This window comes from Ovis aries, chromosome 24 (genome assembly GCF_016772045.2).
Source record: "Ovis aries strain OAR_USU_Benz2616 breed Rambouillet chromosome 24, ARS-UI_Ramb_v3.0, whole genome shotgun sequence".
Classification (NCBI taxonomy): Eukaryota; Metazoa; Chordata; class Mammalia; order Artiodactyla; family Bovidae; genus Ovis; species Ovis aries.
In genome coordinates this window covers 19,805,922-19,833,133 of record NC_056077.1, presented here as the reverse complement: position 1 = coordinate 19,833,133, position 27,212 = coordinate 19,805,922, and the positions used below count along the sequence as shown (strand labels likewise).

Below are 27,212 nucleotides of genomic sequence, written 5' to 3'. Positions count from 1 at the left end.
CAGTAAACTTATACTGATTATTTCTCATATTTCTTATCCTATATGATCAATAAAAATAGTCATAATGAGAAATTAGCCTCATACTCAACAATGAGAAAGAGATAGAGGAACATTTTAAAAGTTGAAAGGAGGTATATTTTCAAAGAACCAAACTTAAAGCTAACTGTGTGTTCATGCTTAGTTGCTCAGTCATGTCCAACTCTTTTTGATCCTGTGGACTGGAGCCCAGCAGGCTCCTCTGTCCATGGAATTCTCCAGGCAAGAATACTGGAGTGGGTAGCAATTCTCTTCTCCAGAGGATTTTTCCAACTCAGGGATCAAACCCAGATCTCCTGCATTGCAGACAGACTCCTTAACATCTGAGCCACAAGGGAATCCCTAAAACTGAGATTTATCTAAATATTAAATTAATATGTATAATGCACTGTGTGCTTAGTGACCACTCTTTGCAACCCTATGGACTGCAGCCCACCAGGCTCCTCTGTCCATGGGGATTTTGCAGGCAAGAATACTAAAGTGGGTAGGTGTGCCTTTCTCCAAGGGATCTTCCCAATCCAGGAATTGAACCCAGATATCCTGCAATTGCAGGCAGATTCTTTATTGACTGAGCCACCAGGGAAGCCCAAGAATACTGGAGTGGGTAGCCTATCCTTCTCCAAGGGATCTTCCTGACCCAGGAATCAAACTGATGTCTCCTGCATTGCAGGCGGATTCTTTACCAGCTGAGCTACCAGGGAAGCCCATATGTATAATAGTGGATGAACATACATGAGTAAATATAAAGGTAGTTATAGGTTAAGATATTAAGACTTTAAGATTGAGTTCAGATATTTGGGAATAATGATAAAATATGTCTGAGCAAAAAATATTTGTAAGATACTGACAAAAGAGAGGTGATGAGCAAAGATGATAGAGGATAAATGAGGTTCTTAGGATGTAAATTTTCCAAGTGGTCAAGTCACACCAAGCATGTTAAAAGAGGACAAAAATTAGTTTAGACCCAAAATGTGGTGGCCAGAAATAATAATTCTGGACATTGACAGGCCACTTTATTATTGAATAAAGGGAAAGTGTTAGTCACTCAATCGTGTCTGACTCTTTGCAACCCCATAGAATGTAGCCTGCCAGGATCCTCTGCCATGAAATTCTCCAAGCAAGAAAGCATGCCAAAAGTAATAAGTGTTATTTCATCTCCTTGGTTACATTTACTCCTTATACTTTTTTTATGTGATTTTAAACAGGATACTCTGAAAACTATAAAACATTGAAAAAAGGAATCAAAAATTATTTAAAGAAATGAAAAGACATCCCCTGCTCTGGGATTAGAATGATTAATATTATTAATATAGTTATACTACCCAAAGCAATCTGCAGATTTAGTGCAATCCCTATCAAATGTCAGTTTTCACAATACTAGAACAAATAATTCTAAAATTCATATGGAACCACTAAAGATCCCAAGTTGCCTAACCAATTTTGAGATAAAACATTAAATCTGGAGATATAACCCTCCCAGACTTCAGACTATACCACAAAATCACACTCATCAAAACAGTGTGGTATTGGCACAAAAACAGGCAAGAAGCCTAGAAATAAGCCCATGCACATACAGTCAATTAATCTGCAACAAAAGAGGCAAGAATGAACAAAAGAGAAAAGATAATTTCTTCAACAAGTGAGGAAACTGGACAGCCACAAATTAAACAGTGAAATTAAAACATTCTCTCACACAATATACAAAAATAAAACCCAAAATGATTAAAAAACCTAAATGCAAGATCTGAAACCATAAAACTCTTAGAAGAGAACCTGGGCTGAACATTATGACATGAATCACTGTGGTACTTTCTTGGATCAGACTCCTGAGGCAAAAGAAATTAAAAAATAAACAAATAAGATCTAGTTAAACTTAAAATATTTTGCACAGAAAAGGAAAGCATCAACAAAGTGAAAATACAGCCTATGGAATGGGAGAAAATATTTACAAATGATGTGATGGACAAGGGGTTAATATCCAAAATATAAAAAGCAGCTCATTCAACTCAGTATCCCCCAAAACAAGCAACTTAATTAAAAAAAATGGGCAGGAGATATCTGAATAGACATTTCTCCAAAGAAGACATACAGGTGGTAACAGACACTTGGAAAGATGTTCAACATTGCTAATAACTAGAGAAATTCAAACCTAAACAACAATGATATGTCACCTCACATGGGTCAGAATGACTTTCATCAAGGTCTACAAATAACAAATGGTGGTGATAATATGGGAGAAGGGAACCCTTGTACCTTGTTGGAGGGAATGTAAATCGGTGCAGCCACTGAGGAAAACAGTATAGAAGTTCCTCAAGAAACTTCAAATGAAACTATTGTATGATCCATTAATTCCTCTGTCTGGTATATATCCAGAAAAAAAAAGAAAACACTAATTCAAAAAGATGCATGCACCCCAACATTCAAGACAACAGTAGTTACAATAACCAAGATATAGAGGCAACCCAAACACCCATCAACAGAGGAATTGTTATATATCTCAGTCATAAAAGGAATGGAATTCTGCCATTTGCAGCAACATGAATGGACCTTGATAATATTATGTTAGTGAAATGTCAGAGAAAGACAAACACTACAGTATATATCTCATATGTGGAATCTGAAAAATAACACAAATTAATGTGTATGCAAAAGAGGAACAGATTAATGGATACGGAAAACAAACTTGTAGTTACCAAAGTGCAGAAGGAAAAGAGGAGAGACAAACGAGGTTTATGGTATTAATGAATACCAAACTGCTACATCTATAACAGACAAGCAACAATAACACTCTAGAGCACAGAGAATTATATCCATTATCTTCTAATAACCTATAATGAAGTATGATCTGCAAAAATACTGAATCACTATACTGTCCACTTGTAACCAACATAATATTGTAAATCACTTATTCTTCAATAAAAATATAAGTGGCTAATGCAATATATTGAAGTATTAGTCTTGCTCTGTATAGTACCTATAGCCCCTCACCTTTAAGGAGCAGAGGAAAATCTTCCCAGATTAAAAAAAGTAGTATGATTCCTCACCCAGTTAACTGTTGAAAGATACCATTTGAGCGAGGTGAGAAAAAAAAAAAACAACTGAGAAAAATATGCTGTAATGGATAATGTTTTAAAATATTTATCTTCCAGTTCAGCATGTGTATTAATCAGCAAGAGTAAACTATCAACCAGACAGACTGGGCACAAATGATAAACAATCCCTGCAGCTATCCTGTGCATAATGACTGAACAGACCTTTTCTAGGATCTAGAGAAAAGCAGAATTGCTGTCTGCAGTTTTGGTTTGCCTCTTTATACATTCTCAATGTCACTAATAACAATACCTTGACTTTTATGTCATGTCTGAGTAATGACAATTTAATTTCTTTCTATTTTTAAAAAAATTTTTATCTATTACTGCAGTAATCAAGACATTAGATGTCAGGTTGATTTTCAGAAAACATTTTAATGATTTAGCATTGGGTATGATATTCATTGTTTTTTGCAAATGCCTTTTATGAGGTTATGGAAATATTTACTTTACTTTTAAGAAAAGTTATAAGGAATCATTGTTGGATGTTTTAATGATATTTTTGCATATATCTATATTTTATTCATTAACTTATTAATATTGTGAATTATATTAATATACTTTCTGAGTCTATCATTTGAGTATATCATTTGCATTGTTTTTGTTGTTCATTTGCTCAGTTGCAGAACACCAGGCTTCCCTGTCCTTCACTATCTCCCAGAATTTGCTCAAACTCATGTCCACTGAATCAGTGATGCCATTCAACCATCTCATCCTCTCTCATCCCCTTCTCCTGCCTTCAGACTTCCCAAGCATCAGGGTCTTTTCCAGTGAGTCGGGTCTTCAGATCAGGTAGCCAAAGTATTGGAGCTTCAGCTTCAGTATCAGTCCTTCCAATGAATACTCAAGGGTGCTAATCCTTAGGAGTGACTGGTTTAATCTCCTTGCTGTCCTTACTAGGAAAAATCTAGTTTGGTCAAAGTTAGTTACCTTTTCTATAGTTTACTGAATTCAGTTTCCAGCATTTTGTTCAAAATATTGCATCTGTATTTATGAGTAATTTTATCTTATAATGTTCCTTTCTTCTATTCTTTTCCATTTATGTTGTCAAACTCAGACTATTTTCATATAATGGGTAGAAAAGCTGTTTTCCCCCCACTTTATTCTCTAGAAGGGTCTGCATTAAATAAGAATTCCATTTTTGAATGTTTCATAAAACTTCAATATGGACCTAATATTTTCCTTGTAAGAAGACTTTTAATTAATAACAATTTTTGAATGGTTTATGGGACAATTTACATTTTATAACAACCTCAGATGTGCAGATGATACCACTTTAATGGAAAGAAGTGAAGAGGAACTACAGAGCCCCTTGATGAGAATGAAAGATGAGAGTAAAAAAGCTGGCTTAAAATTCAACATTTAAAAAATTAAGATCATGGCATCCAGTCCCATCACTTCATGGCAAATAGATGGGGAAAAAATGGAAACAGTGACAGATTTTATTTTATTGGGCTCCAAAATCACTGTGGATGGTGGACTGCAGCCATGAAATTAAAAGATGCTTGTTCCTTGGAAGAAAAACTATGACAAATGTAGACAGCATATTAAAAAGCAGAGACATCACTTTGCTGTCAAAGGTCTGTATAGTCAAAGCTATAGTTTTCCCAGTATTCATGTACAGATGTTAGAGCTGGACCATAAAGAAGGCTGAGTGCCAAAGAATTGATGCTTTTGAACTGTGGTGCTGAGGAAAACTCTTGAGAATCCCTTGGACAGCAAGGAGATCAAACCAGCACGCTGTTTTGATGACCATAACATTGCAGTACAATCTCAAGGGATGTGATTTCTCCAGCTCCATTTTTCTTTCTCAAGACTGCTTTAGCTATTTGTTTTTTGTTTTTCCATACAAATTGTAAACATTTTAAACTTATTTTTTGCCAAAAACCCCTGGAAATATGATAAGGATTGTATTGTATCTGCAGATTGCTTTGGGTATTATAGTTATATTCACAAGATTGGTTCTTCCAATCCAAGAACATGGCATATCTCTCCATCAGTTTGTGTCATCTTTTATTTTGTTCATCAGTGTCATAGTTTTATGCATACTGGTCTTTTATCTCCTTAGGTAAGTTATTTATTTTGGTGTTTTATTCTTTTTGATGCTATGGTAATTGGAATCAGTTCCTTGATTTCTCTTTCTGGTCTTTCATTTTTAGTGTACTGGAATACAAGAGATTTATGTTCATTAATTTTGTATACTGAAAATATACCAAGTTCATTGATAAGATCTAGTAGTTTCATGGTGGTCTCTTTAGGGTTTTCTATGTATAGTATGCTGTTATCTGCAGTGACAGTTTTACTTCTCTGTTTAAAAAAAATATTTATTTTAATTGGAGGATAATTACTTTACAATATTGGGTTGGTTTTGGCCATACATCAACATGAGCTGGCCACAAGTATACATGTGCTGCCACTAACCTGAACCCCACCCCCACCTCCTTTCCCACCCCCACCCCCTGGGTTGTCCCAGAGCACCAGCTTTGGGTGCCCTGCTTCATCCATCAAACTTGCACTGGTCATCTGTTTTATATATGGTAATATACATGTTTCAATGCTATTCTCTCAAATCATCCCATTCTTGCCTTCTCCCACTGAGTCCAAAAGCCTGTTCTTTACATCTTTGTCTCCTTTCTGCCCTGCATGTAGGATCATCTGTACCATGTTTCTAAATTCCATATAATGTGTTAATATGCAGTATTAGTGGCATGGGCAACAGTTCATTGGGTAACAGTTCAACTACATGTAAAATAATGAAATTAGAACACTTTCTAATACCATTCACACACACACACAAAAATCAAAATGAATTAAAGATAAAAATGGAAGGCCAATGCATGTAAGAATTAAAGATTTTAAAATTTAAAAATAAAAAAAAAAAAAAACATAATTAAAAAAAAAAAATGGAAGGCCAGAAACTATAAAACACTTAGAGGAAAACACAGGCAGAACATTCTCTGACATAAATCACAGCAAGATCCTCTAAGCCCACCTCTTGGAGAAATGGAAATAAAAACAAAAATAAACAAATGAGACTTAAATAAACTTAAAACTTTTGCACAATGAAGGAAACTATAAGGAAGGTGAAAATGAAAAGAAAACCCTGAGAATGGGAGAAAATAATGACAAATGAAAAACTGACAAATAATTAATCTCCAAAATACACAAGCAGCTCATGCAGCTCAATAGTAGAAAATCCAATCAAAAAGTGAGCAAAAGACCTAAACAAACATTTCTCCAAAGAAGACATACAAGCAGAAAAGATGCTCAACATGAGAGAAATGCAAATGAAAACCACAATGAGGTATCATCTCACACCAGTTAGAATGGACATAATCAAAAAGTCTAAAAATGCTACAAAGGGTGTGGAGAAAAGGGAACCCCCTAACACTGTTGGTGGGAATGCAAATTGGTACAGGAGAACAGTGTGAAGATTCCTTAAAAAACTGGATATAGAACTGCCATCAGTTCAGTTCAGTTGCTCAGTGGTGTCTGACTCTTTGTGATCCCATGGATTGCAGCACACCAGATTTCCCTGTCCATCACCAACGCCTGGAGCTTGCTCAAGCTCATGTCCATCGAGTCAGTGATGCCATCCAACCATCTCATCCTCTGTCATCACCTTCTCCTCCTACATTCAGTCTTTCCTAGACAGGATCTTTTCCAATAAGTCAGTTCTTCACATCAGGTGACCAAAGTAATGGAGTTTCAGCTTCAGCATCAGTCCTTCCAAAGAATATTCAGGACTGATTTCCTTTAGAATTGATTGGTTAGATCCCCTTCCAGTCCAAGGGACTCTCAAGAGTCTTCTCCAACACCGCAGTTCAAAAGCATCAATTCTTTGGCACTCAGCTTTCTTTATGGTCCAACTCTCACAATCATACATGACCACCGGAAAACCATAGCTTTGATTAGATGAATCTTTGTTGGCAAAGTTTATCTGTGCTTTTTAACATGTTGTCTAGGTTGGTCATAACTTTTCTTTCAAGGAGCAAGCATCTTTTAATTTCATGGCTGCAGTCACCATCTGTAGTGATTTTGGAGCCAAGAAACTAAAGTTTGTCACTGTTTCCATTGTTACCCTATCTATTTGTCATGAAGTGATGGGACTGGATGCCATAATCTTAGTTTTTTGAATGTTGAGTTTTAAGCCGGTTTTTTCACTCTCCTCTTTCATTTTCATCAGGAGGCTCTTTAGTTCGTATTCACTTTTTGCCATAAGGGTGGTGTCATCTATATATCTGAGGTTATTGATATTTCTCCTGGCAATCTTGATTCCAGCTTGTGCTTCATCCAGCCCAGCATTTCACATCATGTACTCTGCATATAAGTTATATAAGCAGAGTGACAATATACAGCCTTGATGTACTCCTTTCCAACTTGGAACCAGACCATTTAGCCATATCCAATTCTAACTGTTGCTTCTTGAGCTGCATACAGATTTCTCAGGAGGCGGGTAAGGTTGTCTGGTATTCCCATCCCTTTAAAGATTTTCTACAGTTTGTTGTGATCCACACAATCAAAGGTTTGACATAGTCAATAAAACAGAAGTAGATATTTTTGGAACTCTTTTGCTTTTTTGATGAAACAAAGGATGTTGGCAATTTGATCTCTGGTTTCTCTGCCTTTTCTAAATCCAGATTGAACATCTGGAAGTTCTCAGGTCACATGCTGTTGAAGCCTGGCTTGGAGAATTTTGAGCATTACTTTTCTAGCTTGTGAGATGAGTGCAATTGGGCAGGAGCTTGAACTTTCTTTGGTATTGCCTTTTTTGGGGTTGGAATGAAAACTGACATTTTCCAGTCCTGTGGCCACTGCTGAGTTTTCCAAATTTGCTGGCATATTGAGGGCAGCCCTTTAATAGCATCATCTTTTAGGATTTGAAATAGCTCCACTGGAATTCCATCACCTCCACTAGCTTTGTGGTAGTGATGTTTCCTAAGGCCCACTTAACTTCACATTCTAGGATGTCTGGCTCTAGGTGAGTGATCATACCATCATGGTTATCTGGGTCATGAAGATCTTTTTTGTATAGTTCTCTTGCCACCTCTTCTTAATACCTTCTGCTTCTGTTAGGTCCATACTGTTCCTATCCTTTATTGTGCCCAACTTTGCATGAAATGTTTCCTTTGTATCTCTAATTTTCACGAAAAACAGATCTCTATTCTTTCCCATTCTATTGTTTTCTTCTCTTTCTTTTCATTGATCACTGAGGAAGGCTTTCTTATCTCTCCTTGCTATTCTTTGGAACTTTCTTAAAACCTAGGAATCCCACTGTGGGGCATAAAACGTGAGGAAATCAGAATTGAAAGAGACATGTACCCCGATGCTCATTGGAGCACTATTTACAATAGCTAAGACATGGAAGCAACCTAGATGCCCATTGGCTGATGAATGGATAAGGAAGTTGTGGTACATATACACAATGAAATATTACTCAGCTATAAAAAAAGAACACATTTGAGTCAGTTCTAATGAGGTGGATGAACATGGAACCTATTACACAGAGTGAAGTAAGTCAGAAAGATAAAGACAAATACTTCTTTTCTAATTTGTATTGCTTTTATTTATTTTTCTTCTTTGATTGCCTTGTCTAGGACTTCCAGTACTACGTTGAATATAGTGCTGAGAGTGAACATCCTTGTCTTATTCCTGATGTTAGAGAAAACACTTTCAGTTTTTCACCATGGGGAATGATGTTTGCTGTGCATTTGTCCTGTATATCCCTTATTATGTTTAGCTAAGTTCCCTCCAAACCCACTTGCTGGAGAGATTTTATCATTAATGAGCTTTGAATTTTGTCAAAAGCTTTTTCTGCATCTATTGAGTGTTTTTTTATTTTTCAATTTGTTAATATGGTGTATCACATTGATTCATTTGCATATATTAAAAATACTTGCATTCTTAAGATCAAGTCCACTTGATTATGGTGTATGATCTTTTTCAAGTGCTGTTGGATTCTATTTGCTACTTTTTTGTTGAAAATTTTTGCATCTATATTAATCAGTGAAATAGCCTATTCTTTTTTGTAGTATATTTGTCTGATTTTTGGTCTCATGGTGGTATTGGCGTTGTAGAATGATCCTGTTAATATTATTTCCTACAATTTTTTGGAAGAGCTTCAAAGGACAGGTGTTAATTCTCCTGTGAAACAATCTTGCCTACTTTTGTTTGTTGGAAGAAGTTTAATCACATTTTCAGTTTCTATACCTATTATTGATCTGTTCATACTTTCTATTTCATCCTTGTTCAATCTTAGAAAGTGTATCTTTCTAAGAATTTGTCCATTTATCCTAGGTTGTCCATTTTATTGTCATATAGTTGCTGGTAGTAATCGCTTATGATCTTTGGTATTTCTGTGGTATCTCTTGTAACTTCTTTTCCATTTCTAATTTCATTGATTTGAATCCTCTCCCTTTTTTCTTTCTAAAGGTTCCTCAATTTTGTTTATCTTTTCCAAGAACCAGCTTTTACTTTCATTGATCTTCACTATTGTTTTCATCATCTCTATTTCATTTATTTCTGTTGAGATCTTTATGATTTCTTTCCTTCTGCTAACTTGGGGTTTTGTACATTCTTATTTCTCTAGTTGCTTTAGATGTAAGCTCAGGTTATTTATTTGAGATTTTTCTTATTTCCTGATAAGGTTGTATTGTCATGAACTTCCCTCTTAGAACTGCTTTTGTTGTGTCCCAAAGGATTTGGATAACTGTGTTTTGTTGTCATTTGTCTGTAGATATTTTTAATTTCCTCTTTGATTTCTTCAGTGATCCATTGATTATTTAGTAAAATATTATTTTCTATTCATGTGTTTGTGTTTTTTACAGATTTTTCCCCCTGTAATTGATTTCTAATCTTATGCATTGTGGTTAAAAAAAGATGCTTGTAATGACTTCAATTTTCTTAAATTTATTACACTTGATTTATGACCCAAGATGTGATTTATCCTGAAGATTTTTTCTTGTGCAGTTGAGAAAAAAGTATATCTTTCTGTTTACAGACAGAATATCCTATAAATATTAACGAGTCTATCTGGTCTAATATTTAACTGAAGGCATGTGTCTCCTCATTAAATTTTTGTCTGGATGATCTGCCCATTAGTATAAATGGGGTGTTAAATTGCCCCACTATTATTGTATTACTGTTGATTTTCCCTTTTACGGCTGTTAGCATTTGCATTAAAAGGGAAAATCAACAGTAACACAACAATAGTGGGGTATTAGCATTTGTCTTAGGAGAAGGCAATGGCAACCCACTCCATTATTCTTGCCTGGAAAATCCCATGGATGGAGGAGCCTGGTAGGCTGCAGTCCATGGGGTTGCAAAGAGTTGGACATGACTGAGTGACTACACTTTCACTTTTCACTTTCTTGCATTGGGGAAGGAAATGGCAACCCACTCCAGTGTTCTTGGCTGGAGAACCCCAGGGACAGGGCAGCCTGGTGGGCTGCCATCTATGAAGCCGCACAGAGTCAGACACGACTGAAGCGACGCAGCAGCAGCAGCAGCAGCAGCAGCAGCGGCAGCAGCAGCAGCAGCAGCATTTGCCTTATATAGTGAGATGCTCCTATGTCGGATGCATGTGTGTATATTTGTTGTTGCTGTTTAGTTACTAAGTTATGTCCAGCTCTTTTGCAACCCTGTGGACTATAACCTGCCAGGCTCCTCTGTCCATGGGATTTTCCAGGCAAGAATACTGAAACAGGTTGCCATTTTCTTCTTTAGGGGATCTTCCCTACCAAGGATTGAACCTATGTCTCCTGTCATGGCTGATAGATTCTTTAACAGTGAGCTGCATATTTATTTACAATTCCTGTATCTTCTTCTTGTGTTCCCTTGCTCATTATATAGTGTCAATCCTTTTCTCTGGTAACAGTTTTTATCTTAAAGTTTCTTTTGTCTGATATGAGTAATGTTGCTCTAGGATTTTTTTTTTTAATTTACAATTTCATGGAATATCTTTACCTGTCCCCTCAATTTCAGTCTGTATGTGTCCCTAAAACTGAAGTAGATCTCTTCTAGACAGCATATACACAACTTTTGCTTTTGTATCCATTCAGCTAGTCTCTGTCATTTGGTTGGGATACGTTTATTCATTCACATTTAAGGTAATTATTGATATGCAAGTTCCTATTACCATTTTCTCAATTGTTTTGGGTTTTTGTAGGTCTTTTCTCTTATCTTCCTATTTGTGTTCTTCTCTTAGGTTTTCCTTTATTGTGCCCATCTTTGCATGAAATGTTCCCTTGGTATCTCTAATTTTCTTAAAGAGATCTCTAGTCTTTCCCGTTCTGTTGTTTTCCTCTACTTCTTTGCACTGATCACTGAGAAAGGCTTTCTTATCTCTTCTTGCTATTCTTTGAAACTCTGGATTCAGATGGGTTTATCGTTCCTTTTCTCCTCTGCCTTTCACTTCTCTTCTTTTTACAGCTATTTGTAAGGCCTCCTTAGACAGCCATTTTCCTTTTTGCATTTCTTTTTCTTAGGGATGGTCTTGATCCCTGCCTCCTATACAATGTCACAAACTTCCGTCCATAGTTCTTCAGGCACTCTATCAGATCTAATCCCTTGAACCTATTTGTCACTTCTGCTGTATAATTGTAAGGGATTTGATTTAGGTTGTACCTGAATGGTCTAGTGGTTTTCCCTACTTTCTTCAATTTATGTCTGAATTTGGCAATAACGAGTTCATGGTCTGAGATCTGACCAGTCCATCCTAAAGGAAATCAGTTCTGAATATTCACTGGAAGGACTGATGCTGAAGCTGAAACTCCAATAGTATACTTTGGCCATCTGGTGTGAAGAACTGACTCATTTGAAAAGACCCTGATGCTGGGAAAGATTGAAGGCAGGAGGAGAAGGGGACAACAGAGGATGAGATGGTTGGACGGCATCACCAACTCAATGGACATGAGTTTGAATAAACTCTGGGAGTTGGTGATGAACAGGGAGGCCTGGTGCACTGCAGCCCATGGGGTTGCAAAGAGTCAGATATGACCAAGCGACTGAACTGACTGACTGGCTGACTTATGTTTTCTACCTAGATAAGTCCATTTAGCATTTGTTGTAAAACTGGTTTGATGATGCCGAATTCTCTTAGCTTTTGCTTGTCTATGAAGTTTTTGATTTCTCCATCAAATCCAAATCTACTAGAAGTCTTGCTAAGTAGAATATTCTTGGTCTTAAGTTTTTCACATTTATCACTTTAGGTATATCCTGCCATTCCCTTCTGGCCTGCAAAATTCCTGCTGAATTATCAGCTGATAACCTTATGAGGCTTCCCTTGTGTGTTATTTGTTGCTTTCCCCTTGCTGATTTTAATTTTTTTATATATTTAATTTTTGTTAGTTTAATATGCATCTCCGTGTTTTTCTCCTTGGTTTTATCCTATATGATACTCTCTGTGCTTCCTGGGGTGGGTGTTAATTTTCTTTTCCATGTCAGGCAAGTTTTTGACTATAATTTTTTAATATTCCATCTGCTCCTTTCTCTTACTCTTCTTCTTTCGAGACCCCCATAGTTTGAATGTTAGTGCTTTTAGTATTATTCCAGAGGTCTCTAAGACTGTCCTCTTTTCTTTATATTCTTTCTTCTTTGTTTAGTTCCATGCAGTAATTTCCACCATTCTATTTTTCCAGCTCACATATCCATTCTTCTGATCCAGTTATTCAATTGATTCTTTTCAGAGTATTTTTTATCTTAGTTATTGTATTGTTCATCACAGTTTGTTTTTAAATTGGAGTTCTGTAGCTTTTCCAGGTCCTTGTTAATCATTTCTTATATCTTCCCCATCTGTGCCTCTATTCTATTTTCAACATCTTGGATCAAATTTACTATTATTACTCTGAATTATTTTTCAGGTAGATTTCCTAGCTCCTTTTCATTTAGTTGGTCTTGTGGATTTTTACATTGCTCCTTTGTCTGCCATGTATTTCTTTGCCATCTCATTTTGTCTAGTTTACTGAGTTTTTCCTTCTTTTCTGCAGTCTGCAGGGTCAAGTTGCTCCAGTTTCTACTGTCTGCCCCTTAGTGGGTGAGTACAATCGAGGGGTTTGTGTAGGCTTCCTGTTGGAAGGAACTAGTGCATGCCTTCTGGTAGGTAGAGCTGGGTCTTGTTTCTCTGGTGGGCAGGGCCATGTCAGTGGATGTGTTTTGGGGTGTTTGTGAGCTTAGTACTACTTTAACCTGCTTGTGTGCTGAAGGTGGGCTGTGTTGCTGTTATGCTGGTTGTTTGGCCTTAGGTGTTCTGGCGCTGGAGTTTGCAGACAGTTGGGTGCAACCAGATCTTGATGCCAAGATGAGGACCTCTGAGAGAGGTCATGCCAATCAATACTCTCTGGAGCCATGAATCACCTGGTGGGTCCTGCAGCCAGGACTTTGCTCTTCACCACAGGGCCTCAGGTTAAACCCCTCAATGGGTAACAAGACCCTGCAAGTCATGCTGAGCCAACAAAAGAAAACAAATATAAATCAAGACAAGCAATAAAAATAAAACCAAGTAAAAACAAAGACCACAAAGAAACAAGAAAACAACCAAACATACAAAGACCATGAGACCAAAATAGAATAAAACCAACAAGAGCAAAAAACAAAATCCAAACAAACAACAACAAAAACCCAGAAAAAACAAACCTTAAAACCCCCCAAAACACAAAGAAACAAAAGACAGAAACAGAACAGAAAGCGAAATAAAATAGAAACACAAAATATATGAAAAAATAGAAATAAGTAAAAAATAAATAGAACGATAACAACAAGAGCGATCATTCCTTGGGGCCTCTGCTATCAATGCCCTTACCCCCAAAGTGTTGTTGTTGCTCAAACCCTCAGTCATGTCTGACTCTTTGCCACCCATGGACTGCAACACACCAGGCTTCCTTGTCCTTCACTGTCTCCCAGAGTTTGCTCAAACTCAGGTCCTTTGAATTGGTGATGCAATCCAACCATCTCATCTTCTGTCATCCCTTTCTCCTTTCCCTTTAATCTTCCCTAGCATCAGGGTCTTTTCCAATGAATCAGGTCTTCACATCAGTGGCCAAAGTATTGGAGCTTCAGCTTCAGCATCAGTCCTTCTAAGGAATATTCAGAGTTGATTTCTTTTAGGATTGACTGGTTTGATCTCCTTGCTGTTCAAGGAACTCTCAAGAGTTTTCTCCAGCACCACAATTCAAAAGTATCAATTTTTCAATGCTCAGCCTTCGTTATGGTCCAACTCTCACATCCATACATAAGTACTGGAAAAATAATAGCTTTGACTACATGGGCCTTTGTTGGCAACGTAATGTCTCTACTTTTTAATACAGTGTCTAGGTTTGTCATAGCTTTTCTTCCAAGGAGCAAGTGTCTTTTAATTTCATGGCTGTAGTCACTGTCCACAGTGATTTTGGAGCCGAAGAAAATAGTCTGTCACTGTTTCCATTGTTTCTCCATCTATTTGCCATGAAGTAATTGGACCAGTTGCCATAGTCTTAGTTCTCTGAATGTTGAGTTTTAAGCCAGCCTTTTCAGTCTCCTCTTTCACATTCATCAAGAGGCACTTCAGTTCCTCTTTGCTTTCTGCCATAACGATGGTGTCATCTGCATATATGAGGTTACTGGTATTTCTCCCAGCAATCTTTATTCCAGCTTGTGCTTCATCCAGTCAGGCATTTCACATGATATACACTGTATATAAGTTGAATTAGCAGGGTGACAATATACAGCCTTGATGTACTCCTTTCCCAATTTTGAGCCACAGCCAGACTCCACCCTTGTAAGAGGCCCTCCAAGACCTCTTTGTAGGTCTAGATCATGGACCAGTACCAGTCTGTGACCTGTTAGGAAGCAGGATGCATAGAAATAGGTAAGAGGTGGGTGAGTGTGTGAAGCTTCATCTTCAACTCCCCATTACTTGCATTACTGCCTGCACCATCCTCCTACCCCCAAAACACTGTCTTCCTCAATACTGTTCTCTGCTTCCAAAAAGTTTGGGGACTGCTGCTATTTGGGGCAGCTCAGACTCTGACCTAGACCAACTCCCACATGCAGGTGTCCACAAAGACCACAGCTACTAAAGCTAGACCCATATCTGATGTGAGAGCACTCATTTTCCATTCAGATGTCAACAGGTGTTATATTTAAAAAAAAATCATTGGTGTTTAATCTGTGACTTTCACAGCTGTATGGAGAGATTTTAACTCTGCTTCCTTAATCACACAGCCCCAAGAGCTCTGCTTTGGTTTTGGTCACACCTCTGCATGTGGGTCACCCTCCGACATCTGCACCCCACCCAGGTGAGAGGAGGTGATGAAGGCTGTGACTAACTGAGGCTTACTTGTTTTCTTGCTTAGGTCAGAACCCCCTCTACTGCCTACAGTGGCAGGGTCTTGCAGGAGGTGGTGGTGGACTGGAGCATGGGGGCTTGCTCAAGCATGAGAGTGACATGGTAGCAACTCCTGGGGCATGTGCTCACTCTGGCAGGAGCCCTTCTCAGTGCCTGCAGAGGCAGGGACTGGTGTATGGGGAGAGAGGCCACAATGGCTGCCCTTTCTGTATGTGCCACTCAACAATGGTGTCTTGCTTCCAAGGCAGTCTGAGCTTCCTCCAAAAGCATTCCCAGCTGCATGGGTCCTCACTCCAATCCCTTCAGACCGTCTCCATGCAGCCAGCAGCAGTCCTCTTCCTAGATCTGCTCTCCAAATGCCATGCTTCAGCATCTATTCCCCACCAGCACTGGTGGATACCTGTCTCAGGCAGGGGTGTGAAATGCTGCGGCACATACAATTTGAGTGAGTCTCACTCTGACCTGTCTGACATGGGCTTGCCACTGCACTTTCCTCTGGTAACCCCTGAATCTCCCCTTCTATTTCATCTGATCTTGCCACTAATGAGGGGGCTTTCTTATGGGCAGTAACCTCATCTCCTTCAGCAACCCCAAGGGGTGCATGTCCCATTCTATTTCCTCTTTACCTTGTTTTCCTCTTTTTCATCCTACCAGTTTATTAGGGGATTTCCCCAGTTATTAGGTGTCTGAGGTTCTCTAATAATGTTCAGTAGGTGCTCTGTGCAAATTATTTCACTTGTAGGTGTATTCTTGATGTATTAGTGGAGAGAGGCAAACCCCAGATCCTCCTATTTTGCCATCTTGACCCAAAATCTTCTGTAACTTTGTAGAAAGTTTCAAGATCAAGAAACATAGAATTCCAACTTTATTCTTTTACTTTTACTTTACTTTACTTTACTTTACAATACTGTATTGGTTTTGTTTTTTTCTACATTGTTCTGTTCATTTTGTGTGCTAAGTCGTTTCAGTCGTGTCTGACTCTTTGCGACCCTATGGACTGTAGCCTGTTAGGCTCCTCTGTCCATGGGATTCTCCAGGCAAGAATATTGAAGTGAGTTGCCTTCTCCAGGGGATCTTCCAGACTCAGGGACTAAACCCAGGTCTCCAACATTGCTGGCAGATTCTTTACCATGTAAACCACCAGGAAAGCCCTGAGCCCATTCTAATTCCACATGAATTTTAGGATTGTTTTCATTTCTGTGAAAAAGGATGCTGGAATTGTGTAGACTTTGTGTTGAATCTGTAGACTGTTTTACATAGTATTATCTTAACATTGTTAAGTCTTCTAATCTATGAAGATAGATATTTTCCCATTTATGTAGGTTTTGTTTAACTTTTCCCAGCAAAATTTTACAGTTCTCAGCACAAGTTTTCATATCCTTGGTTGAAATTTTTCCTAGGTATTTAATTATTTCAGATGCTATTACAAATGAAAGTGCTTTCTTTAATTCATTTTCAATTTTTTTTATCACTGGTGTACAGAAACAAAGTTGATTTTTATGTGTTAATCCTGTAATCTGAAAGTTTGCTAGTTTTTTCATTAGCTATAGTAACCATCCTGATGATTCTTTGGGCTTTTCCCTATATAAATCATTCCATCTGTGAAAAGAGACAGTTTTAATTCTCTCCAACTTAAATATTTTAATTTTTTTATTTCTCATCCAATTTCTCTGGCTACAATTACAACTCAATGTTGAATAGCCATGGTGAAAGGGAGCATTCTTGTCTTATTTATGATTTTAGAAGGAAAACTTTCAGTCTTTCATCATTGAGTATACTTGTAGTTTTTACATAAATACCCTTTGTCATTCTGAGAAAATTCTAATTATCTGGGTGTATTTCCATAAAAGCACACTGAATTTCATCAAATGTCTTTTATGAATCAGTTGGGATAATCATGTGGGATTTTTTTTCCCATTATTTTGACAATGAATGATTTGATTTTGTTTTGTTGAAATTTCCTTGCATTTCAGGTGTAATTCCACTTGGTCATGGTGTAATCATTTAAATTGCTATTGGTTTTGTTTGCTACTGCTTTGCCAGAGACTTTTGCACATATATTCACAAAAGGTATTTGTTTCTAATTATCTTTTCTTGTGATACCTTTATCTGCCTTTGCTATAGGAAAATGATTTCCTCATAAAATGAGTTAGGAATTGTTCTCTCATATTCTATTTTTAAAGAGTTTTAGGGAAATTCATGTTACTTATAAAGTTTGATGGAACTTACCAGTTAAACCATCTGATCCTGGGCTTCTCTTTGTTGTGAGATTTTTCATTCTTCTTTTAATCTCTTTATTTGTTAGAGGTCTATTGAGATTTTCTAATTCTTCTTCAGTCAGTTTAGATTATTTTTGTGCTCTTATGAGTTTTTCCATTTCATCTCAGTTATCTAATTTATGATGTGCAATCTTTCAGTCTTGTACAACTTTTTATTCTGGAAAATCAAACGTAAATTCCTCACATTCATTTCTGATTGCAGTTATTTCCTTCTCTCTTTTTCCTTAAACAATCTAGCTGAAGTTCTTAAATTTTGTTGCTCTTTTCAAAGAATTTCCTTTTAGTTTCACTGTTTCTTTTATCTCCAATCTTTATTATTTTCTTCCTTCTGCTGCCTTTGGCTTTAGTTTTCTCTTATTTTACTCATTTTTCAAGGTGTAAAGTTACAAAAGAAAAATAGAATAATCTTGATTTCATATTTCTTTACCTAGTTACCTTTACTGAAGATCTTTATTTCTTCATACAACTTCAAGTTATGTTATAGCATAATTTTATTTCATCCAGAATGACTCCTTTTAACATTTCTTGTAATACAAGTTGAGTGGTAGTATACCTACCTGCCTTTTTTTAAAATCTGGGAGGCTTTTATTTTCTCTACATTTTTAAAGGACAGATTTGCTGGATATAGAATTCTTGATAGATACAGTTTCTGTTTTTTTTTTTTTTAAATTCCACAGTTTTCTGTTTTCCATGGTTTTTAATGGGAAATCCACAGTTTTATCAAGAACTTTTTGAACTTGGTGAGTTAATTCTTTCATGATGTTTTCAAGGTCTTCCTTTTTGTCTTTCTAGACTGATTACAATGTGTCTTTATGAGGATCTCTAAATTCATTCTAGATGGAGTCTGCTGAATTTCTTGTATTTGTAGATTCATATCTTTTATCAAATTTGGGATGTTTTAAACTATTATTTCTTGAAATATTGTTTTTGCCTCCTTTTCTCTTTTTTCTCCTCTGGGACAATATATATGTATGGTCTCCCTGATGGTATCTCAGGGATCCCTTAGACTTTATTCACTTTTCTTCACTATTTTTTTCTGTCTTTTCCTTAGACTTAATTGTCCGGTCTCTAAGTTCACAGAATTGGCCTGATTAAATCTGTTTCGAAACCTTCCAGTGAATTTTTTTTCATTTCATTTATTATGATTTTAATTTGTTTGGTTCACCATAATTTCTTCTTATTTTGCTCAAAGACTACCTCTTAATCTCCTCTCACTTTAAGCAAATGTATAATAAGACTTTGAGTATCAGAATACTGAATTTATAATGACTGAATATTATTTTGCATTTTGGCATTCTTTAAATTGTGTATAACTCTCCTCAGAGAATATTAATAAGCAGGTCACTGTCCCTGAGAAAACAAATGGCCCTATAAAGTTATAGTGCTATTCTTACAATGAAACTGAATAGAAATCTTGCTAAACCAACTATCCTAGAAATATTTTTTAGAGTACACCTTATTACTATAGGAAGTCAGGTTAGTATCTATTTTATAATCATTTTGTGTCACATGTCATATGTAGGCATACTGAGTAAGAGCTCTTAGATATTTCATGAGGGTATTCTAATAAAAATATAATATTGTAAGGGCTTTTAGAACTGCCTTGAATGGGACATGAACATTTTCTGTACTTCATACCAGTAGTGATTAAGCAGAGAATTTGTCCCAGAGTATAATTACATTTAAACGACTGAACTAGGAACTGAGATCAATTTTAGTACAAAATAAATTTTTAAAAAATGATCACAAAAAATCCTAGAAAGTCATCAAACATTTGGTTAAAGTAGAAATTACAAGAAAAATTATAAAACATTCCTGACTCAATGATACTGAAAATACATGTCTAAATGTGTGGGATACAACTAAATTAGTATTTAGAAGAAACTTTATAGCTTTAAGTGCTCATATATTCCAAAGGAGAGAGGTTTAAAATCATGTAATAGTTGATCTTGCAAAGGTAGAATAAGCCTAGCCAATTTCATCCAAGGTAACAGAAAAAAAGAAAAAAATATATAAGAACAGAAATTAATAAAGCAGGATATAAAAATACACAACATTAATAAAACCAAAAGGCAACACTTTGAAAAGACAAAAAAAGTGGCAAATATTGACTGGACAGTAAGGGTGGGAGAGTGTGAATGAATACAGAATACTAGGAATGAATGAGCAGTTATCAGTACTTAGAATAGACCTTAAAGAATCATAAGGAAATGTTATGAATAACTTTATGTCAATAGTTTTAGATACTTAGATGAAATGTAAAAGTTCTTTGAAAAAGATGACCTCTCAAAAGTTCCGAAAGGAGGTATAAGAAATCTTAATACCCCTGTCTCAAGAAGAAAATAAATTTATAATTAACAACAAAACTTCCCACAAAGAAAACTCCAAGTGTGAGATGAGACCTTTCACTGGTGAGCTCTTCTTTCCTTAAGAAAGGAAAAATATCCATTTTAGAAAAAATCCATTTTTCAGGATTATAACATAAAGGAACTGAATTTCTACCAACAACTCAAATAAGCAAGGAAACAAATTCTCCCCTAAACCTTCCAAAAGTGGGCACAGCCTTGCAGATAGTTTGATTTTACCCAACGAGACTTATTTGTTTAAAAGCTGTAAGATAATAAATCTGCACAATTCACTAATTTTGTGGTAACTTACTTCAGTAGCAATACAAAACAAATACAGACTAATTAATAGCAATGTGATTAAGTATCTTCCTATATGTTTCTTAGTCTGCTATTCAGAAATCAATAATTTCTCATATGGCTTAATATTCCCCCTTGAATAAGTGTGCAATGAATATTATAATAGATCTTCAGCTAGCTCCGGGGATTAATTATTTCATGGGAGGGCATGATTTAAGGTCAACAATGGATTGGAAGCTTATTCTTCTCCGTCTCTGCAAATCCAAGGATAGCTGGATTACTTAAAACAGATCACAACAATGTTTGTAGAGTGATTTAATAAAGGCATGCCAACAGTCTATCTCCTAAGAAATTCCTGTTTGATATCTTTGCCAATCCAGTCAATTTCTCCTTAATCTCAAAATCAAGAGGAAAATAAATAGATAAATATTCTGCAAATGCCATGCAAAATAATCCTGAAGGAAGAGGATTGGGTTAGCGAAAATATCAGTGTCATTATTTGTTTTGCAAATCACAACATGATTCTTATAATTCTAGTGACACTTAATATGGTTATTAACAGTAGCATAAAACTTCCCCAGAAACCCCGAAGCAAACAATTTTGCAATGTTCGATTCTTCAAGCCAATTTCTCTTGAACTGTTCCTGTGGAAAAGGGGAAATTGTTTTAAGTCCTTACCCTGAATTGAGGTTATAAATAAATCTGCTATCGCACCAACAATCCCTGCACAGTAGTTAAATATGACGAGCTTGGTGTAGGCACTGGTATGACTAGAAAACAGGAAACTTATCAGGTACATGAAGGGAATAACAGACCAGCCAAACACGATGAAGATGAGCAATGTATCCAGAAGGCGGTAACCCGTGACCAATATTTTCAAGTCAGAGAACACGAACACCACCTGAGATACAGAATACAGAAATAAAGTCAAACTGAAGAAAACTATGCAATATAATACATGAGAACACAACTCAATAAACTCAGAGAAGGATAAATCTTTCTTTGTTAGAATATTTGATATGAATCAAATAATTTGATCTGTGATCATGGCTGTGAGGTACTTTCCCGTTTTCCTTATCAGTGAGAAGAACCCCTTTACTTTACTTTCTACTTGTTTTTATCTATTTGGAACAGTTTCATTTTGTTCTTGAACAAGATCAAAGTATATTCTTTCTGCCTCTTCACCCGACCCCCCCAAAAACTCACTCTCAATATTTCCAGAAATTATATTCCTAGTAAGAAAACTTTTGTTAAGGTTTTCATTCTGGCAGCTGTAAGCTGTGATGTTAAGGGACCTACTTTTCGCAATTCTCTGTTTTTAGATTCTGCCTCTTGACTCTACTGTATTTCTAACCCTCCTCTTCCTATCTCAGCCACTCAGTTGAGAAGCAAACAAGGAAGCCCAAAGTTATAGGGGATCTAAGTAAGGAAAGAGAGAACCTACAGAATTATTAAGGAAAATATGTTTCCAGAGGTCTGCGTCTTGTAAGTTATTAATTGTGGTTTTGCCAAATATTCTAGGGTTATCTATTGTGCACTATAAGTGATTACATAACAGGATACTTGAGAAGTGAACAGCAGTGTTATGTTGATAAGATCTACTATGTGATTGGTAGCAAGTTTTCAATGGTAATGGAAAAAGCAACAAAAAGCGAATATAACATTAGTGAAAATATTTGGGTATTATGGACATGACTACTTTGTTTCTACCAGAGCAGACTTTCAAGAGAAACAGAATGAATTCAATTGCTTGCACATGTTGTGGCATGTATGATAACTTCAATGCTTTTCGCAGTTCCAGCCGAATCTGTGCCTCTGAGGGCTGCCTGAGTGTCGAACCTGAGCGGCTTGGACCGGGGAAGTGCACGCAGCCTAGGGCCGGCCCCAGACGGTTCCCGGCTGAGCATCGTAGAGCCGGAGCTGTTTGTGCGCCCCGAGGAAGGACAGGTCAAGCGGGGCAGAGATACTGTGTACACACGACAGTGCTATTTGTTTGCAGCATCCCCCCTCCCCACAGCGCGACTGAACTAGTGAGCCTAAAAACCAGCAAACAGAAGAAGTTAAACAGAGGGAACCACCTTGGAAGTGAGCCCACACGGCCCATAACATCAGAGAAGAGCCAGATATATTTTTAATTTTTTAATATTTTTAAAATCATTCTTTTTTTTTTTTTGCCTTTTGCTTTTTTTTTCTTTTTTTTCCGAGCTTTTTTTTAATTGTTAAATCTTCTATTTCTCCTCTAATTTTTATTTCTATAACCTAGTATTACTATTTTTTTTTAAAAAAAGACTTTTTTTTTTTTTTTTAAAGGCAAACACCATATATACTCTTTGGATGGTTGTTGGTGTTTTGTTTTGTTTTTTTTGTTTGTTTTTTAATAATTCTTTTTTTTTTCTTTCTTCCTTTTTCCTTCTGCTTTTCTTTAATATTGTATCTTTGAAAATCCAACCTCTACTCCAGATTTTTAATCTTTGTTGTCAATTTTGTACATTTAAAAACCCAAACTTCACTACCCAAGTTTACCTGAGAGCGAGATTACTGGCTTGTCCACTCTCTCCTCCTCTGGCCTCTCCTTTTTCTCCACCAGGTGGCCTCTATCTCTTTTCTCCCCCATCTCTTCTCTATCCAACTCTGTGAATCTCTGTGTGTTCCAGACGGTAGAGAACACCTAAGGAACTGGTTACTGGCAGGATTTGTCTCTCTCCTACTCATTCCTCTCTCTTATCCTCCTGGTCACCTCTGTCTACTTCCTCCCTCTCCTCTTCCCCGTATAACTCTGTAAATACCTCTGAGCGGTCCAGACTATAGAGCGCACATAAGGAAGTGACTACTGGCTAGCTTGCTCTCTCCTCTCTTGATCTCACCACATCTCATTCCAGTTACCTCTAACTACCCCCGCCATCTTCTCTTCTCCTTGTAACTCAGTGAACCACTCTGAGTGTCCCTCAAGGTGGAGAAACTGTTCATCTTTAACCTAGATGTTTTATCATCGGTGCTGTATAGATGGAGAAGTCTAGAGGCTACTGTGAAAATAAAACTGAAAACCAGAAGCAGGAAGCTTAAACCCAAAGCCTGAAAACATTAGAGAACTCTTGAATTCAGGGAACATTAAGCAATAGGAGCTCATCAAAAGCCTTCATACCTACACTGAAACCAAGCTCCACCCAAGGGCCAACAAGTTCCAAAACAAGACATACCACGCAAATTCTCCAGCAACACAGGAACACTCCCCTGAGCCTCAATATACAGGCAGCTCAAAATTATCCCAAAACCTTTGATGTCCCATAACCCATTACGGGTCACTCCACTGCACTCCAGAGAGAAGAAACCCAGCTCCACCCACCAAAACTCCAACACAAGCCTCCCTAACCAGGAAACCTTGACAAGCCACTGATAGAACCCCACCCAAAGTGAGGAAGCTCCATAATAAAGAGAACTCCACAAATTATCAGAATATAAAAAGGCCACCCCAAACGCAGCAATATAACCAAGATGAAGAGACAGAGGAATACTCAGCAGGTAAAGGAACAGGAGAGTTGCCCACCAAATCAAACAAAAGAGGAAGAAGTAGGGAATCTACCGGAGAAGGAATTCCGAATATTGATAGTGAAAATGATCCAAAATCTTGAAATCAAAATGGAAACACAGATAAATAGCCTAGAGACAAGGATTGAGAAGATGCAAGAAAGGTTTAACAAGGACCTAGAAGAAATAAAAAAGAGTCAAAATATAATGAATAACACAATAAATGAGATCAGAAACACTCTGGAGGCAACAAATAGTAGAATAACGGAGGCAGAAGATAGGATTAGTGAAATAGAAGATAGAATGGTAGAAATAAATGAATCAGAGAGGAAACAAGAAAAACAAATTAAAAGAAACGAGGACAATCTCAGAGACCTCCAGGACAATATGAAACGCTCCAACATTCGAATTATAGGAGTCCCAGAAGAAGAAGACAGAAAGAAAGACCATGAGAAAATCCTTGAGGAGATAATAGTTGAAAACTTCCCTAAAATGGGGAAGGAAATAATCACCCAAGTCCAAGAAACACAGAGAGTCCCAAATAGGATAAACCCAAGGCGAAACACCCCAAGACACATATTAATCAAATTAACAAAGATCAAACACAAAGAACAAATATTAAAAGCAGCAAGGGAAAAACAACAAATAACACACAAGGGGATTCCCATAAGGATAACAGCTGATCTGTCAATAGAAACTCTTCAGGCCAGGAGGGAATGGCAAGACATACTTAAAGTGATGAAAGACAATAACCTACAGCCCAGATTACTGTACCCAGCAAGGATCTCATTCAAATACGAAGGAGAAATCAAAAGCTTTACAGACAAACAAAAGCTGAGAGAATTCAGCACCACCAAACCAGCTCTCCAACAAATTCTAAAGGATATCCTCTAGACAGGAAACACGAAAGGGTGTATAAACCCGAACCCAAAACAATAAAGTAAATGGCAACGGGATCATACTTATCAATAATTACCTTAAACGTAAATGGGTTGAACGCCCCAACCAAAAGACAAAGACTGGCCGAATGGATACAAAAACAAGACCCCTCTATATGCTGCTTACAAGAGACCCACCTCAAAACAAGGGACACATACAGACTGAAAGTGAAGGGCTGGAAAAAGATATACCACGCGAATAGAGACCAAAAGAAAGCAGGAGTGGCAATACTCATATCCGATAAAATAGACTTTAAAACAAAGGCTGTGAAAAGAGACAAAGAAGGCCACTACATAATGATCAAAGGAACAATCCAAGAAGAAGATATAACAATTATAAATATATATGCACCCAATATAGGAGCACCACAATATGTAAGACAAATGCTAACAAGTATGAAAGGGAAATCAACAATAACACAATAATAGTGGGAGACTTTAATACCCCACTCACACCTATGGACAGATCAACTAAACAGAAAATTAACAAAGAAACGCAAACTTTAAATGATACATTAGATCAGTTAGATCTAATTGATATCTATAGGACATTTCACCCCAAAACAACGAATTTCACCTTTTTTCAAGTGCTCATGGAACCTTCTCCAGGATAGATCACATCCTGGGCCATAAATCTAAACTTGATAAATTCAAAAAATCGAAATCATTCCAAGCATCTTTTCTGACCATAATGCATTAAGATTAGATCTCAATTACAGGAGAAAAACTATTAAAAATTCCAACATATGGAGGTTGAACAACACACTTCTGAATAACCAACAAATCACAGAAGAAATCAAAAAAGAAATCAAAATATGCATAGAAACTAATGAAAATGAAAACACAACAACCCAAAACCTGTGGGACACTATAAAAGCAGTGCTAAGAGGAAAGTTCATAGCAATACAGGCATACCTCAAGAACCAAGAAAAAAGTCAAATAAATAACCTAACTCTACAACTAAAGCAACTAGAAAAGGAAGAGTTGGAGAACCCCAGAGTGAGTAGAAGGAAAGAAATCTTAAAAATTAGGGCAGAAATAAATGCAAAAGAAACAAAAGAGACCATAGCAAAAATCAACAAAGCCAAAAGCTGGTTCTTTGAAAGGATAAATAAAATTGACAAACCATTAGCCAGACTCATCAAGAAGCAAAGAGAGAAAAATCAAATCAATAAAATTAGAAATGAAAATGGAGAGATCACAACAGACAACACAGAAATACAAAGGATCATAAGAGACTACTATCAGCAGTTGTATGCCAATCAAATGGACAACGTGGAAGAAATGGACACATTCTTAGAAAAGTACAATTTTCCAAAACTGAACCAGGAAGAAATCGAAAATCTTAACAGACCCATCACAAGCACGGAAATTGATACTGTAATCAGAAATCTTCCAGCAAACAAAAGCCCAGGTCCAGATGGCTTCACAGCTGAATTCTACCAAAAATTTCAAGAAGAGCTAACACCTATCCTACTCAAACTCTTCCAGAAAATTGCAGAGGAAGGTAAACTTCCAGACTCATTCTATGAGGCCACCATCACCCTAATACCAAAACCTGACAAAGATGTCACAAAAAAAGAAAACTACAGGCCAATATCTCTGATGAACATAGATGCAAAAATCCTCAACAAAATTCTAGCAATCAGAATCCAACAACACATTAAAAAGATCATACACCATGACCAAGTGGGCTTTATCCCAGGGATGCAAGGATTCTTCAATATCCGCAAATCAATCAATGTAATTCACCACATTAACAAATTGAAAATAAAAACCATATGATTATCTCAATAGATGCAGAGAAGGCCTTTGACAAAATTCAACATCCATTTATGATAAAAACTCTCCAGAAAGCAGGAATAGAAGGAACATACCTCAACATAATAAAAGCTATCTATGACAAACCCACAGCAAACATTATCCTCAATGGTGAAAAATTGAAAGCATTTCCCTAAAGTCAGGAACAAGACAAGGGTGTCCACTTTCACCGCTACTATTCAACATAGTTCTGGAAGTTTTGGCCACAGCAATCAGAGCAGAAAAAGAAATAAAAGGAATCCAAATTGGAAAAGAAGAAGTAAAACTCTCACTGTTTGCAGATGACATGATCCTCTACATGGAAAACCCTAAAGACTCCACCAGAAAATTACTAGAGCTAATCAATGAATATAGTAAAGTTGCAGGATATAAAATCAACACACAGAAATCCCTTGCATTCCTATACACGAATAATGAGAAAGTAGAAAAAGAAATTAAGGAAACAATTCCATTCACCATTGCAACGAAAAGAATAAAATACTTAGGAATATATCTACCTAAAGAAACTAAAGACCTATATATAGAAAACTATAAAACACTGATGAAAGAAATCAAAG

At 36.7% G+C, this 27,212-nt stretch overlaps 1 protein-coding gene across 1 annotated transcript in view; it reads right to left on the bottom strand.

The window, feature by feature from the left end:
• LOC101113819 (phospholipid-transporting ATPase ABCA3-like) overlaps positions 1 to 27,212 on the bottom strand; it is a 219,732-nt gene that overhangs the window by 39,043 nt on the left and 153,477 nt on the right. The window contains exon 18 of the mRNA XM_060406324.1: positions 21,050 to 21,272. Within this exon, the coding sequence (XP_060262307.1) occupies positions 21,050 to 21,272 (223 nt within the window). The remainder of the gene's footprint in view (positions 1 to 21,049; positions 21,273 to 27,212) is intronic.